The sequence below is a fragment of the Centruroides vittatus genome, unplaced genomic scaffold (assembly GCF_030686945.1).
Source record: "Centruroides vittatus isolate TY-2023 unplaced genomic scaffold, ASM3068694v2 contig_1074, whole genome shotgun sequence".
Classification (NCBI taxonomy): domain Eukaryota; kingdom Metazoa; phylum Arthropoda; class Arachnida; order Scorpiones; family Buthidae; genus Centruroides; species Centruroides vittatus.
The window spans coordinates 391,142-409,944 of record NW_027120692.1 but is presented as its reverse complement, the minus strand read 5'-3'; the positions used below and the strand labels follow the sequence as shown (position 1 = coordinate 409,944).

At 29.3% G+C, this 18,803-nt stretch overlaps 1 protein-coding gene across 1 annotated transcript in view; it reads left to right on the top strand.

The window, feature by feature from the left end:
• Positions 1-2,470: 2,470 nt before the first annotated feature.
• LOC136973303 (ubiquitin-conjugating enzyme E2 G1) overlaps positions 2,471-18,803 on the top strand; it is a 51,596-nt gene continuing 35,263 nt past the window's right edge. Inside the window, exon 1 of the mRNA XM_067268034.1 lies at positions 2,471-2,614. Within this exon, the coding sequence (XP_067124135.1) occupies positions 2,569-2,614 (46 nt within the window). The 5' untranslated portion in view covers positions 2,471-2,568. The remainder of the gene's footprint in view (positions 2,615-18,803) is intronic.

Here is an 18,803-nt window from a genome sequence, read left to right as displayed (position 1 = left end):
CAAATGATACGTCTTTTGTAGATTTTGTACTTTAAAGTGATGTAAATTTCAAAGCGTATTTATCAATATGCAATATGATTAGGCGTAAATAATAAGACACATTGCTTATCTCATAAGACAAACCTTCCATTTTTATTCTTTAGAAATACAGATCTACGATAGACCGACCAGTAAACCATAACTTTAAACTATTGATTATGTTTATGGGTGATTAGTGATTACGCTACGGACTTTTGATGGTGGACTGTGTTACCGTTATTATTATTATCTCTCAACAATATCCCCACGTAATGTTTGAAAAAGTATTTTTTTGTTTATAAAAAGTATTTTTTATTGTTAACAAGGAAAAAGACATAGCTAGTTTCTCCAGATTTTCTCTACAAGCGGTAATTTTTTCATTATTTATTCAGTATTTTTATTAATTTTTTTATTGACAAGACTATGTCTTGTTTATAAAATCGTACTGCCTACTGTGTTACCAGCATAGAGGTATGAAGGAGTACTTGTCAGAAGTTGCAATTTGGCACAGAGTATTAAGTGCCCAAATCATGCACGCATAAAAACCCAGACTTGTAGGTACTCAGGGGACCGAGAACCGAGTCAAAATAAAATTCAAAATGGCGACACTCTCTACAAACAGGCAGTGAGCGAGATTTGCGCATGCGTTGCTCGTTGGGAAGTTAGAAATGCCACAGGGGTACGCTAATGAAAAATGTTGAGAACCGCTGATCTATGAGATAGATGGTGAGAAGTGTCCTTTATGTTGATGGTCATTATTAGTCAGGTATTTCGTTATTTTAGAAATTGTTTTATTATACCGTAAACAATTAAGTTCAGTGCAAAATGAGTGTGCCGAAGAAAAACAAAACGAATTTTTATGATGAAAAATAAATGGTGTGGTTTAATTTATATCTTAGTGTCTTTTCCAAAAGAGATAGGCCTTAATCTGGAGCATTAATTACTATGCAATAAATAAATACAACTATTGTATGTTGTGCAGAATAATTTCATTAGGGTGGATTAGTAAACAAAAATGTGGAGTAAAAAAAAGATCTCTGAAGGTTGGTCAAAATTGAATTGGAAATTTAGTAGCTCTGAATAAATACTTGACTTTCAGTTTAGAGTTACTAAATTTCCAATTCAATTTTAACCAACCTTCAAAAAAAAGGTTCGCCATCATTGCCTTAAACTATAGCTTATATTTAGTTCATATGTAAAACCAGTTTTGTATAGCCTATTCGTTTTATCTAGGCCAAGCGGTCGATCGCGATCGACAAGTCGATTGCTGTATTATTTTTGGTCGGTCGCAGATAATTTTAAAAGAAAAACACATTTTTAAATTCTATTCGTATATTTTCTATCTCGAAATCTTACAACTATGCTATGGGTTATTAGAGCTGTGCCGTATGAGATTAACGTGTGGTGGTTTCTGTGTCTGATTGCGACACAGTGAAAAGACAACGCGCAGACACTGAAAGGGAAACAAGAAAAAAATAAAATATAAAAAAATAGGCCCTTGGTTGTATCTAGGTTTTGTTGTTATTTTAGGGATTGCCTTGTTATGCCCAAACAATTCAGTTATTTGCAAAACGAGTGCACCAAAGAGAAGTGAAATTTAAGATTATTTTATTTTATTATATTTTATAAATTTAAGATGAATTTTATTTTCATTCGTCTGCGACGAATGAAAATAAAATTCATTTTTCTGATTACTGTTTAATTTATTCCTTAGTATCTTCACCAAAATGAATTGTTAATTACCGTGAATAAAATAAATATAACCATGTTTTGAAGCATAATTTATTAAGTGTAAGTTAATAAATTTTATATAAAAGAATAAAAATTGTTGAAGATCGTTGATACTTGTAAGTCAATAAAGTCGATCACATCCCACTATAAGATGAACAAGGCTTATCTAGACAATAGTTTCTGGTAAATATTGTTTATTTATTTTTATTTGGAATTAAACAATTACAAAGGTAAAACATAGTTCTATTTAAAAATAGTTTGTTTTCCCCGTATTTTACGTTTCATTCGAGTTATCTGTATCAAAATTATTTAAAAAATTATCAGAAATGCAAACATCAAATTCATTCAAATTTAATAATCTAATGATGGAAAAAAATCAATTTAAATTTAATTCTTTATTTTATATTTAACATCATTGATTACTACTTTTCCTACGTTCAATTTTATAGATTAACTGTTATATAGATCAATTTTTCGACAGAAAAATCAATCTTATATAACAGTTTTTGTACATAGTAAACGAGGATTGTTTCATTATTTTTATCATTTAATGCATTTAATCGATATATTAAATCAATAGAAAAAATTATTTAAAAAATTTAATAAAAAAAGAGAAATATTTTAATAGTCGAAGTTGTTGTGTAATGCAGAGAAACTGCGGAATTATTATAGAAAAGTAAAAGAAACCGAAACCCAACAGAACGGAACCGGAAGTGAGTCAATCATCTGGTTTGAACGCATGCGTATTGGAGGTGTTTACGGCCATATTTGATGTGGTCGGTGTGTTTATTGTTCGAGGTGAAGAAGAAGCTACCTTGAATGGCAGAACAACAGTCGGCACTTTTATTAAGGAAACAACTGAATGGTAGTGTATAATAATTTACGAAAGTAATTAAAGTAATTTTAGACTTTTAAAAATATAATGCAGTAGAGATTCTTTTGTTTGAAATTGCTAGGCCTAAGACCGTAGCTATATAGTTTTAATATAGTGAAGGAATGTGTACATTAAACCATTTCCTTTTATTTCTCGATACTTAAAATAGTAAGAGGTATTAATGTTGTTGGTGTTATGCAAAATAAAAGACGTGTTAAACCAGTAAACGTATTGTATCTTAGGCTTAATGATCGCCCTTGGCCTCGTTAAGCCTAACACGTGATCGAACCTCATCAACGAATATTTCATAGATACGATTTTCATCACATTTGCTTATTATTATCGTAGACTTTTTCATCTCAAAATTCTTATAAAGATATTTTCTGCTATTAAATTCAGGTATTGCAATATAAGACAACATTAAATTTGATATTTTTTTTGCATTGATGATGATGATGATAAATCTCTTATTTTTATTCAGTTATTTAAAGCTTATGAAGTAGATGATTTGATATAAAAATCAGCTATATAAGAATATAAGAAATACTGAAATAAAACTGAAAAACAAAGCTGCGTTATCCTACTTTTTCCATTCAAAAAGCTATTATTTATTATTTTAGATGAAGGAAATTTATATTGAAAATTTCGAGTTGACTCGAGATTTTTATGGTTTTTCCTGGCGTTTATTATTCTAATAAAACGGTTTTAATATGAATATAAAGGTTTGATTACTCGAAACTGGGTGTACGTTGATGAATGCTGTGCGTATAACCGATGTCTAGCGAGAAGAAACTGTAAGAAAGCAAACGTTTTTGTCTGTTTTAGGGTGCAACTATGCAGATGCGAGCGAGAAGAGGCGAGATGCAATAAATATCAAACCCTGCCGGATATGTGCCAGAACTATATTGCTCGCAACCTCTCACTCGCTACTAAATTCGCGGCTGCATGGTCACAACCTTAGTCTGACAATGCCTGGTAAACACAGATGAAAACGTTGCTTTTGTATAGTTTCTTGCTGGATATTGGTTATATGACTGGTGTTTATTATAAAGGTTGATTCTTTAAAATTTTTGTGATTTAATAATAATATATGATAAAATAACTTAAATTTATTTTTAATATATTGATAAGTTCAAATGTACTGATTTGTTAATTTGAGTATGTTTAACATATGAATTGACTGTATAAATGTTGATGGTATTTTATTATTTCCAAACTTATGAGTTTCAATTTTATTGCATGAAAAATTAAAATTGGACAATAAATATTTGTTTTTTTATATGTATATATAAACATAAAATGTTTACACTTTAAATACAAACTTCAGCTTTAACTTCAAAATAAACTTCAAATATTGGGAAGGAAAAATTAGTATATATCTTACTATTTAAAATTCCAGAATAATAATTTTAAACATACCCAGGAATATTTTTTTCTAAAAGATCTCAGATACTTACTTAGTTCATTTTCCTAAGTAAATATTTAATCTTCAAAAATAATTTATCTTACACAGAGTTGTAAATAACATTATAGTGTAAAATATGTATGTGTTTTAAATATTTGAGTAATACTATGAATGTGATAGGATGATTCTTTTTTAAAACAAATATTTTATTTCAGTATATGAACTGCTCAGTTTTAATAAAATTATATTAGTAGTAGGTAATCTTATTAGTTGACGATAGTATGATATTTTGATCTGACATTCAACAATGAATAAATAAGTTTATTCATCTTTCAATACATAGGCCTGTATTACCTATAAAGGCTGTATTTGTACTTGTAATAAATAGACATCATACTGTTCCTTCATGTAATATTTAAAGAATATTTTAACTTGTTCAAGGAATGATGCTTTATTGAATACTATGTAAAATGATAAATGAAGATCATTTACTTTGCTAACAGCAAAATTAGTAATGATTGCATTTCTCTTTTAGCAACTGCTAACCATATTCATTACTGTACTGTACATTATTTATTTAATAGCATGCAAATTAGAAGCACTTTATAACTGGCTATCAATAAATGAATTTAACTTGTATTTTCAATAATCATTTTAATTAGTACATAAAATGCAGTATATGTTTGTTGTAATTACTAATATTAATTATAAATCATTCAAAATTAGCATATTCCAAACATATAAGCTATAGTTAGCAACACTCAAAACTATATAGATTATTTAAACTATTAAAATGATTATATTATTAATTAAATATAAACTACATAAAATGAACTAAATTCATTAATCTATAAGTTTATTTCTTTAATAATTTTTTTTATTTACTTATATCTTTAAAGGAAAATCAAATACAGTAGAAACTTGATTACCTTAAGTTTAATTTTTCTTCACTGTCTTTTAGATTGTCTCTTAAAATATCCAAATACGTTTGTCCATGTTGCTTTTAATAAAATGAAGGTTATCAACATCAAACACAACTATACAACCTCAAATCATATTTACTACCATATTTGATGGTAAGTTGAATATTTTGAGAAACTCAGTTTTAGATTTACACCACACTGGAATGACCGCATCATTTTTAAATAATTTAATCTACACTCATCAACAAAAATACATGCTCCTAGAAACCATTATTTTTGTTGAGATTTTGACAAACTGACATCTTTATTTGGCTTTCACCAAATTTCTATTAAACAAAATATTTGGTTTTGGTTCCATTATAATCACATTATTATTATTATTCTTTTATTGCTATTTTTCTGTACAGATTAAAAAGTTAAAAAAATTTGTAAGCATTTTTTTTAATTACTCAAATTAAATATTTGACTTGCAATTTAGAATTAATAAATTTTAAATTCGGTTTTGACCTACCTTCAGAAAAATGTTCACCATTGCTGGTCTAAGGATACTACTTCATTTTGAGTGTTGCTAACTGTAGATTAAAATAGTCATAAAACTTTGCTTATTCTAATCACACTTTTAGTTATAGTTGTTACCTTAAAAATGCCTAATTTACCTGTTGTGATTTTTGTGCTATTAGCTTCAACATATGGCTGATAATGCATGTTGTCAATTTTAATTGCCAGTGCTTTAAATGTTAAATACTTATCATTTTAACCATAATTTTCTTTTACTGTAGTATAGTAATTTCAAATTACTGTCATATCTTCAGTATATGCTGTCTGTAGTTAAAGACAAATAACATTGGATGAATTACTATTAATTAATAATAATTATAATTAATAAGTCATATATTTTTTAATGGCATTAATAGATCCTTTCAGTGCCAGAGTCAATGAAAACAGAATTTCCATTGGCTGTAGCATTATGTACTTACATTTTTTCCAGTATATCAAATATCACAAAGCCCTTTTGGTTATTACATTACCAGTATATGCAAGTCCCAAAATGATCACAATACGTGGATTTTACTACACTATGAAGATTTTATTCAAATATTTGACAATTATATTGAACAGTTGTAGATAGTACTGTACAGTTTTCATTAATTTACTAGTTAAATCATTGTTCCCAACATACTTTATTTGCCCTTTTCATCTTGATAAAAAATTTTGCAACCTGATAAACTTTACTGATTATAAATAAAACAAGTCAAAAATAATTTATTGAAGATATAAAAACAGATTAATAGTAGAAAAGGAAATGTTATTAATTCAAACTGATAATTAATGTAAAGAATTAAGTTTTGCAGATGATTTTAGAAGGATGTGCTGGAAGAATTGAATTCATTCAATAATTTTTTTTTGCAAATTCCTAAACAAACATTCAAGTATTTGAATTATGTCATTCCTGAGCACCAATTTCTGACTGAAAGGAATAATTTAGTATTCAACTTTGAAGAATTGAATACTCAGGAAAGAATCAAATACATGATTCAGCTCTGCTATAATTAGACTCAATGTAGTCATGTTCACTAATACAGATTGTTAGATAAGAAATTTAATTGGCTAAGAGAACAGATTGAAGAATTACTCTCAGTATCTTTGAATAATATCCTGAATAAGCAAGACAAAATGGTTTAAAGTGATGGAAGAATGAAAAATGTTTATTCATTCATTTTAACTGCAATTTTTCTTTATTATAAAAAATATGTATATTTATACCAACAGGTACAGCCATATTTCAAATGAGTAGTTCAACAGTCATGACAGCACAAAATAGATGTCATCACTATTGCTAGTGATGTCATCTATTTTTTGCTATCATAGAGAAAGCATAGAAAAAGTATGTTGACTGAATTAGTTATAATTCTAGCAGCGGGAGGATTCAAGAAGTATAAACAAATTCAGCATCACAACATAACTAGACTTAGCAATAATTCTGCAATACTGAACACAGTTCAGATTTTATTTTTCACAAATGTGAGCCATGCAGACTCTGCATATGTTCCTTTTTATGGAATAATAATAATTTTTGAGTTTGTTTAAATTAATTAATAGTTTAAAGTATGTGTGGAAAAGCTCAAAAACTAATTTCATTGGCTAAACCCTAGTGTTCCATGGAGCACAAGTTGGGAACTGGTGACTACATTAATAATTTTACATTTACAAGGTAATAATGAGTTTTAATATTACAAGTTTAAAAATGAACAAATGTACATTAAACTACATAAGAATTTTTCAAAATAAACTAAGTAAAAAGGAAATTGATTAAAGAATTCTATTAATATATTTAATGAAAATATATCAGTACTTAATTAACTTTTCACTTTTGTTTTTTATATTACCTGCCACATTTTAAAAAAAGGCAGTTACATTTTCAATAATTTATTTAAAATAATTATAATCAATAATAATCTTTCTTGGTATCTTTATTTAAAATATGAAATAATGTGATAGAATATCTAAAAACACACAAATTACATAAACAAAATATTGCATTTAGATTATTTAGTTTTAGAAAACAATTTATTATTTTACTTTTATTATTACCATTTTTAGTAATATAATGTATGAAATGATTAAATATGAAGTCCTCTTTTTTTCTTCAATAAGATATTGGTAGTCATTCTTGTAGATTTAATTTAATTTCTTGTTTTTTAAATGGATCTTACTGTACAGTTCATAATCTGATTTTTGAGGCCTTATTATGCTAACATTTTTAGTAGTAACTGTTGTTTTATAGAAGGTATAGATTATGGTATTATCATGCATAAAAATTTCATTTCTTTATGCATGTTTTATTTCTTCTGGTATGGATAAAGACAATTTAAAATATATAAGTAAGTAGTGAAAGCCATATAAATTCAAATTTTTACAATGCATTAGATTTTCACACAATAGAATAAAGCTAAAGTTATGCCTTCTGTGAACTTTGTGTTAAGAAAAACAACTGTTCTCTTTCCTTAAATTATGGCCAAAATAAACTGTCCAGCTCACTTCATTTTCATCTATCAACTCACATTTCATTTTTATCTATTCAACTCACATTTCACATCTGAAAAATAATTATTTTTTTATTCTAGATCTCATATTTTTTTTCAATTGTCTATTCTGTGTGATAGGTCAGTATATTGAGTTTATCAATGAAATTTTTTAGTTTTGTAGCTTTATTTTCTTATCTGTATGTTAAATTCTTTTGATTGTTTCTCTTTAAAAAAGATAAATAATTGAATTTAGCTGTTTTTAGAGAAACTGTCCTAATTTTTGATATAACAAATATTATCAATTTGTTGTATTTGATATAAACTTATAGTTCATAATTTGTTTTTTGAAATATTTGAATATCATTACAGGTGTTTTTGTAATGTTGTCGTCATCTTATTATTTTCATGCTTATCAATTTGTTGTATTTGATATAACAAATATTTTGTTGGAAAATCTTTCAAAATCTATATCTCATAATTTTTATTTACTCTATACAGTAGAATCTTATTTTAATGGATCACTCAGGCCACCAAAAATCATCCATCGTTCTGAAAATATGTCATATGGATTTTCCCACACTCCAAGAAAAATTTATTATTTAATCCTTACATATAAGAAATACCTGTACTTGAAATTATTCAGTCTCTTGGATCTCTACTCATTATTTTATAGAAATACATGTTACATGATATACCATACCTATGTGTGACAAAGGTGATAGAATCTGTATGCTGTAAGCACAAAAAGAGGCAGATTATTTCAAATTATTTATGCTCATTAGCACTTCACTTGACTTCATAATTTGTTAAAAAAAATTCATTCATCATGGTTTGTTTTGATGCTGTTTTTCTGCCTATTGAGTACAACAACAGTTTGATATTAGCAATATCATGTACAGTACATACTGTGTTTGTTTATGCTAAAACTTGTCAGGAAGGTCTTCATGACTTGGAAAGACTCAATGGCCTCAGTGAATTTCAGCACTACATTTGAACCACCGTCAGAATGTTCAGTATGTGATGTCGCTCATTTGTATCAGCCTGCTGACTCTGCACAATTCTTTAATTGAACTCTATAAATTCCTCAAAACACCTAAATGTTAACTAAACATTGAAAATATACAAAGTTTACAATAGATGGGGCTAGAAAAAATCTGTTGTTCTAAGTTATGGATCCACTAGAGATAAAATTAAATTGATTTGGTGAGAGCTAGGGGAAAAAAGTTACTTTGAGAAATCCATTGTCTGCAATTTGTTAAAACAAGATTCTGCTGTGTTTATTTTTTGAGGTGCAAAATTATAAATTGAGTTATCAATTAATACAATTTTCTTTATTTTTTTATTTTATATATACATAATTTTGGTAGTCAAGTGCACACAGTTTTACTAATAATCCTTTAAAATTGTTTCAAATAGCATAACTCCTATAACAAGATGTTTTTACTTAAGAATAACTTATTAATACCATTATATTTAAAATGCTTTTCTTATAAATCTGTTTTATAATTTAATATATTTTGTAAATTGTTGCAGAACACACACAATTTTTTATAATATAAGGCTTAAAATTAAAGCTTTAATTATTTTTGTATAACAAAAGATTTTGTGTAATAAATTATTTGTAAATTGCATCTTATGCTTTTCTATTATGCCAAATTCATAGAATAATTGTCTTCCTTTTCTTTGATATAATTTTTTTTTATACAACTCTATCTATTATTATTAAATTAATCTATTTTTTCTACAGAGTTATGGTTGCCATCTTTTCTTTTAATATCTAATTTAGTTTTTCTCAAACTAATTAATGGGGTGGACAAGATATATTTTTTTTTCTAATCTGTAAGGAACTAATACCATATTTGTTTTGTATTATGATAGTCAAATACTAGGGTACCTACATAATAGTATCTTCATATTTAGGAGTAATATTAAATAATAAAGTATGTTACAGTTTTCACATGATGTTCAAGTATTTCACAAATCCAGAAAAGTTAGGACCACTACTATAATAGTTTGACATAATTATCAATATTTTTTGTTTTTCTGAAAAGCATGGCATTATTTCATATTGTTTTTTACTGGAAAGTTTTCTGCAGACTAGGAAGGAGTCTAGTTTTAACTACTATCAGCAATATGAAGGTTTCAATATTTACTGGCAACAATAGACTAACATTGCACATTTGAAGTCTCACCACCCACAGTGTTTCAAAAAGATTTGACACTTCTCAAAAATTATTAGTGATACAATATGCACACTACTGGTCACATGTCAAACATCCAACTGATAATCCAGTTCTTCACAAACATTCACTAGCATATCCTACATGACAGTAGTCATTATCTCATTTATTTGATTCATCATGATGTTGAAATGATAGGCAATAGTGGTACAAACACAAAGCTTTTCACATAACTAAAAAGAAATTATTATATGGCATGAGTTCTGAGATAAATGTAGGAGAGAATAGTCATTGTTCCTAGCATAGTTAATTCATCTTTCTGGAAAAATGTCATTCAGATAATATTGTACCTGCACACAGTAATGAGGCAATGTTCTATCTTGCTAGTAAATGAAATCAGCAGATTCCTTCTTTTGCAATTGAAGCATCAGTCAAATAATGTAGCATGTCTGGATATGTCATTCCAGTTAAGCTATGATGTTGTCAATGAAGGAAAATGATTTATACATTCAGGTCTTGGAAATTGCATAAAACAGATATATCTTGGGAGAATCTGTCATATTCAATGACTCTGGCAGTTTTCTGTATTCCAACATGAACATAATGTCAATGAACCTTACCACTTAAGTGGAAGTGGTGATGCACTGATAAATATTTTGGCTAATTATCCAATTACCAATTAATTGGTAGTTAAAATTCAGCTGATTATTGATTAATTAACCAATTAATTATATAAATAATTAATAAGAATTATATATATATATATATATTATTAGAAAAATTTCTCTGTAAGTAAATGTTTAACAAAAATGAAATTTTCTATTAACTGATTAATAAAAAGATTGGAATTGTCACATGACTTTCTCATTTGGTTTTTTAAAATATCTCAACTGTAAATACTCTAACTTTAATCATTAGCAAGATGCATTCACCTGTTTACAGATTGATCAGCAAATATTTATATAACAATTTAATACACTATGTATAACTACTTTTAATTGAGTGAAATTTCTAATGAACTATTTCTTTTAGTTTTTTAAAAATCTGATGTACAAGTTAAATTTTTTAATTAAAGGATTTTCTGAGTCAATAACTTGTTAAAAGATATTTTGCAATTATAAGCTGCATCCATAAGCTAATACAGCTTGCTAAACAGTTGAATTTTAGTCTCAGAAATATTTTGTTATAAGTTATGTTTTGTTTATTTTATATCAAAATGAAAGGGGGACTCACTCCTTGTCTTTTACAGGCATTTTGGGATTTATAAAAATGAATGTCTCACTTTCATTGTCATTATTATGGTCAACCACAGTTGAAAACAGTTTATTTACAAGCATTCAATAGGATTGGCAGCTACTCATTCAAATGCAAGAATTGAAGAAAATCTGATTAATTAACAAGAAAACAATAGAACATTGCAAGTATAAACATTGATTAACCTGATATTTACATTAATGCCAAATGATTGCTAGATTATATTGGGCTATATTAATGCTGCTATTAATCATTAAATGTCAAGTAATTTGGTGTGGACATAAGGTGTCATCTCTTGATAAATTTAATAATTATAATTAAATTAATATTTAATAACTAGAAGGTTGTGGAAGAAAGAATCAGCCTAGAGCAGGAGTTTCAGATTAGAATCCTCTCAGAGCCACTTCTTTCCTTCTAGAATCTTCTGAATTAATTATTAAATATTAATTTAATTATAATTATTAAATTTATCAAGAGATGGCACCTTATGTCCACACCAAATTACTTGATATTTAATCATTAATATCGGCATTAATATAGCCCAATATAATTTAGCAATCATTTGGCTCTAATAGAATATTTGTATTTTCTTCTACTGACAATTAAATGTTGTTAAAGGGTATGCTGCTGCAAAGGTATTAAATTTATTAGTTTTTTGTTACACAATCAAAATTATTAAATGAAAAATGATGAAACAGCACAGTTTAAGGGCTCTTTCATGTAGTAGACTTTGTTGCCAGATACTAATTTTCCAGCAATCGGAAATACATGTGGTTAAATATTGTTTCAGGTGAGGAGGCTTGTCATCAAGAAGATGCTGGAGACTAAATATGAGTCTCTTGCCTGCTGCAGTCTCTGAGATACCATTGATTTGTATTTATTAAGTGCACTACTCAGAAATAAGTATTACACTACACCAACAAGGACAAATACAAGATAAGAAGTAAGAAAAACAAAACAAAATAAAAGAAGAAAAAACAAAATAAAAAAAATATAAAGAGAGAAAAGTAAAATAAAGTATCTTATTTTTATTATTTTATTTTTTCTTTCATATTTTTTATATTCTATTTATTTTTTCCTTTTTTAAATAAATAATACAATAAAAATACAACATACAATATGCAAATATATTACAAAAAATACAAAATACAATTGTGCATACTTAAAACAATGATAATTAGCTAACAGCTGGAATTCATGATGGTTAATAAATGCTTTTTCCTAAAAGTATCTTTAACAAAAGTGATGAAATATTCATATAGTTTTTTTATGTACAAAAGTATGGGCTGGACAGGGCCAACCAAACCTGAAGATAAAACTTCTAGCTTTAGCCTGGAGCATTCCATTTTGTAGATATGACAATCATAAACGATGTGCTCTACAGTTTTGGCCTTACTAGTTGTGCCTGAGCAGAAGAAACTGCAAGCTAAATTACATGCTGTTAATGTTTCTATGACCAGTTAGGATTTGAGAAAGGGCAATGATGAAATTCTTTATGGGATTATTGAGGAAGTCATATACAGTAGGGTAGAATAACTTGGTGACGGCATCTTTTGTTGATAAACACCATGACCGATTCCTCTCACTGAAGGTGTTCATAAACTAAACTATCCCCATCAGACATTCCTAGAATATGGCTATACAGATATGGGCAAGCTTTTATTCAGTGAATCATCTTTCACTGCACCATCTGCTGTCTCATTCTTCTCTATACTAGTATGACCTGGCACATAAGAATTTAATGCATTTAGAACCTATGTTTATGGTTTCTTGAATATTCCTGATCTGGCTATCTTTAGAATTAGGATTTATAAGAGTGGTCTAAGCCACTCTAGAATCACTAAAAGTTGCAACAGTTTTAAAAGAGTTGGTAAGTGTAAAAATTCATTGAACTGCATAATGAATAGCAGTCAATTCATCTTGGTATATAGTAGTGGACAGATTGTAGCATTGCCTAAATATGTGTTGAGAATTTTCAATTATACATTCTACACATACACTTGACCCAACCCATGTTCAGACTTGGATTCGTCAGTAAAGATGTAAACATCATTCAGAATTGAAGATACAGGCTTATGGTCAAGAGAAACATCAGACAAGATGACTTCAGCAGGATGCAGAGATCTGTTGAGAACAGCTCAATATCACGTGGAAAAAAGTGTATTCCTGTTTTCCAAAGGAGATGCTCATGAAAAGTGCTGATGCAACCTGTCCTCAAATAACACTGAAGAACCTTGGCCTGCAAGGCAAAAGGTCAAAGAAGTTTACCTGCCAGAATGGCAGAGCATCAGTGGATACAGTTCTATAGCAACAAACTTTTTCAATAGAAACACATTGCATAGTGAGAAGTTTAGTAGCTTAAGAGGACTTATATGAAACATGACCCAACAAGAGGCTGCATAAAACACCAGCGGTTGGATAGCTCACCTTAACAATGTTGAGACAGCTGTAGAGGATAAGTCCCAGGTACATCTTGCACATCTGATAAGCTTACCAAATTGGCTGAGCCAGAATGTGTTCCAGATAGTCATTGTAATTTTGTATCAAGAAAAACATCCAAATATTTATGGGAGCTAACCCAATTAATTAATTAATTATGCCTTTGTGTCCTTTTTTAACTTAATTTAAAATTTATTTTGTATACTAGTACTTTATATAGACTTTCTACAAGTCCAAAACACAAGTTTAAAGTGTATGTGTTCAAGTGAACTAAATAAAGAACATTATTTTTGATCTGTAAGACTAAATATCTGCATCCATATTTTTCAGTATAATAAGTCCTGTTAATATATATAAAGTACTAGTATACAAAATAAATTTTAAATTAACCCAATTAATATCCACATTGAGTTTGAGAGGTGGAAAAGAATACTTAAATTTGGTGGTAAAAAGCATAGCTTCAGTTTTGTTCGTGATAAATAAAAGTTGTTTTTTAGTGCCCAGGACTACACTTAGTTTATCTTGCACTGTCCATAGATCTGCATTTTCGTAGGCTATCACAATATCATCTGCAAAGGCTTGCTAGTCATGGCAGAGTTGTAATCACAAAATATAAGGCTTTATGATCAGAAAAGGTTCAATATTCAGTTGCTCCCAATTTATCACCCTGGAAAGTGCAGAATTATCCACTACTGTATGATCCATCCAACTTCTTCCTATAAGTTGGGTCACATCTTTCGTTAATAACATATAAATTATGCACATTGGTAAACTCTTCAAATTGATGTCCTTGCTCATTTTCAACATCATCATACCAACTATAGCTCCTGGCATTAGGGTCCACATTTCAATGGTGGAATAATGTGAAGCAGCTGGTCAAGAGAAAGGTAGAAGGTAGTGTGTCTTCAAGTGGCTCATTTGGTGGACAGTAGCAGGAGTAGATGTAATAAATTTCATCATTTAATGTAAGGGTAATTACAACCCAAGTATTGTCACTAATCTGATTGATCAAGCATCAAAACTGGGAAGCTAGAATTACAAACTACAATGTATACTCAGAGAGTTTGCTTATCAGCTACAAAAAAACCTTAAAAGTAGCCAGAAAACCTGTTACAATATTATTGTAATTATATGGTTCTTGAAGTAAAAGTATATTAATGGGAATTTCACTTAAGAACTGCACCAGACTATCCATAGCATTTTTGAAATTTTCAGATTCAGTTGCATGACATTCAAGGATAAGTCATTAGCCATATTCTCCATAATCATTGTTTTCTATTAGCTTCTGTTTTACTGCTAACAATATTGGACAGTTTGGTTCTGTAGCCTTATGCTAAACTTGGCAGTTTTGATTTTTTGAGTACTGAGATCAGTGGATACAATTAATGCACTTCATAAAGGCACTGTTATTCCTGTTCATGGAATTCTTGTAATTGTGACCCTCCTCACCACAGTGACTGCAAGCTGGCTGCTTAGGAACACACTTTGAGCCTCATGGCATTTGGCCATGTGGCTCAAAGTGTTTTTTGGCAGTTGAAGCACTGGCATACTCCTATATGGTCTAAAACAGGAGAGGAATGAAGTACAACATACACTGTTCAGTTCTTCTTAAGAATATGTCTCAATTTTGGAGAGACCCTTAAAATCCATGAATTGCTTATGTTTTAACATGAAGGTATCAGGACGAGAATCCTCATCTCTTCACCGCATGTTACTGCAGTAACTATACATTCATTTTGGGAGCACAGACAATCATATAAGTCACTTGCATTAAGGTTTCTATCTACGTATTGTATTCGAAGAGTAATTTGGGCCTGTACTAGGTTACTTCAGCTCAGTTGTTTTCAATGAACAGTAGACCTTTCAATATTAGGTAACTGCAGTTTAATCCTACCAATATGCCATTGTGCATCCACAATGGCATATTGGTAGGATTAATTGTGTATCCACCCTATGCAATTGTCAATGCTTATTCAAGACTCCCTAAGACACAATAATTTCATTAAGTTAGATTTTACAGTTTTTGGATCTCTCCTACCTTTATCCTCAGATCTTGATGAAAAAATTAAGGTTTTCCTCTTTTTGCTAGAGGTGTTTCAAAAACGCTCATGCAAACCCTCAAAGTTCCTTGTCAAACAATCCACATAAGATTTAGTTTGTGCTTGAAGTTCACTCTTCTTGTTTTGCAGTTTTTAGCTTTTCCTATATGTCTACATGCTTTTCTACCACACTGAAGATCCATGAAATTTAGGAAGACACTTTTACCACAACAATTGTATTAGAGTCATCAGATGGAAGACAGTTCTCAATGGTTACTTCTAACAATTATTTTGAAACCAAAAAGTTCTTTTTAGAGGCAAAAATGCTATTTGGGATTTAAAATCTACTGGTTTGATTTATAAATAAAAAGTAAATACAGAACAGAAGGTTTGATTTATTTAGTTATGGCAACACAATGTGAGCAATCTGCTGAGGGAGATTCTTTCCAGGAGGACTTATGAGAAACTGACCCTTATTTATATGTTGCAAACGTGAAGAAAACCTGGAGAACTTGTGACTAGCCCATCGGTGAGGCACAAGACCAACAACTAGTATTCAGTGGTTTTATTCACTTAGTCACTGGTGGACGTAAAATTACTAAATACAGAAATAAAATGAATCCCATGGATGGATCCACTCATATTGTTATTATCCTTCCTCTTTTTTTTTTTTTTTCTTTGAGAAAGCATGAGCAACAGTTTCTGTCTCCAGCATACTATTATTACTAATAGGAAAATTTCGATAACAAGACAATAACAAGTGGGAAGGAATGAGTGACTATCTGTTGTAAATCTTTTGCCTGTCTCCATGAGTTGGTCTACCATCTGAAAGAATTTAACGTAAATTGATTTATTAATTTTTGTACTTGTTTTAATTTTTAGGTTAGTTCATTAATATGTATACTTCTCTTAGACTTTAGAGTATGAAGGATAATTGTGAACAATTTAGAAACAGTATTTCTAAAACAAATTTTATAGATATTAGATTATTAGGGATTCAAGTTTGTAATTTTGCTTAACACTGCATTTTTAGTTACAAAGTGTTTTAAAATTTAAATATACAAATTGATATTAAATGATGGGAGCCCCAAAAAAACCAGAATTCTCTTTTGGATGGAGGGCTCCTTCTAGTACAAGCTTCCAGCACTAGGTGAGTGTTCAATGAACCCATCTGCATCAGTTTACCAGATGGAGTTGTTGTGAGAAGCTATGTTTTGCAACAGTAAATTTTTTTGAAGACTTTTTCAAAGCATTTTCCTATCTGTTTCTTTGATTTGAGAGGAACTGTGTATTTGGAATTTGTTCATAGTTTAACCAGAGCTTTGGGGTATCAGGAAGCTTTGAGAAGGTTATATCAAGATTTGCAAAAGAAACATTCCGTTGTTATGTCAAATAGGTAATTGGGCACCATGACAATACTTCTACCCATACCACTGTGAGTGTTTAGCAGTTTTTGGCCAAAAACACCTCTGTGCTTCACCCTCTCTATTAACCCAATCTCACCCTCACCCTGTGTGACTTTTGTTTCACTAGATGAAAAAAGTCCTCAAAAGGAAAAGATTTTGCAATGTGGAAAAGGTGAAACAAAAAATGGCAGAAGCACTAAAAGGTATCAAAATTGATGAATTTTTTTTTACACTGCCCTTTTTACTAAGGCAGTATTCTTTAACCTTCTAATAGTGGCACTCCAACTTAGTAATTTTTTCTTGCTGAACCTTTACTTCATTATCTGTATAGTTATTGATAATGAAGTTTATTTTTCATCCTTTAAGTAGTAATACATATAAGAAGTTAACAGTGCTACTCAACACTATATTTTGCATTACCACTAAGTCATTGCAGTACCCTAGTGTGCCATGGAACTCCAGCTGAAAACCATTGTATTAGGGACTCAATCTCTAGTATAATATCATCATTTTTAAATTCTACCATTTTTGGTTTATTATATAGATTATCAGGAATAACCCATTTGCAAGTTACTGTAATTGACAACATAATGACATGAACTGGCAAGGGAATATTTATCTGAAACACCTTTTTTGGTAGGATTCCCACAGTCCTTGAAAGCTAATTTCTGAATATTTCATTATTTATTAATAAATAACTCATTATTAAAGATTACATGTACAAAAATTTCTTAATAAGTTTACATCTATATAAGATAGACAAATTTCATGTTTACTACTGCATCAACATAGAAAACATTTCATTTTCATTCATCAATTTCAGATAATTAATAGATCTGATGATTTCTTTGTCAGAAATAAACTATCAAACTGACATTTGTTTTTAAAAAAGTTTTAAATGATTAATAACAATAAATGATAATTAGTAATTTGTTTCACTGATTACTGATTGTCTGTTGCTTAATCAGTTCATCAAATGGAAGGTTTCCTTGTTGCTGAAAACCAAGCCATCATGATAGCTGTCTTTCTCCTTCTCTTGAATGGTACAGAATAAGTTTTTCAATTGAAACTAAATAACCTTCGTTATCTATCTTCAATTGTTGTACTAACTGAAGTTTGTACAACATCATGAAGAAGCACTATCTACCAACTACTAAACTGTTGTATGGGGCACCTGTAGCTCAACAGAAAACTTTAAAGTTTGATAAACCAATTTCAATTTAAAATTTTGTTTTAAATTGGTACAATTCTGTATCTACCTGAGGACGATGCCTTTTACTGCTTTTACTGTCAAAAGTGCTCATAAGAAAATAAAGTATACAGTAAAATGATAATTAACCACTCAGCAGTGAGGGACGTATATATACGTCGAGGGCGATCGTGTGGCAGTGGTGAGGGATGTATATATACGTTAAATTCTTTTGGGGGTATCACCAAAATATAGCCAAAAACTACCGCAAAAAAAAAATTCACATAAAAAATGAATTATGTAACAATAAAAAAAGACT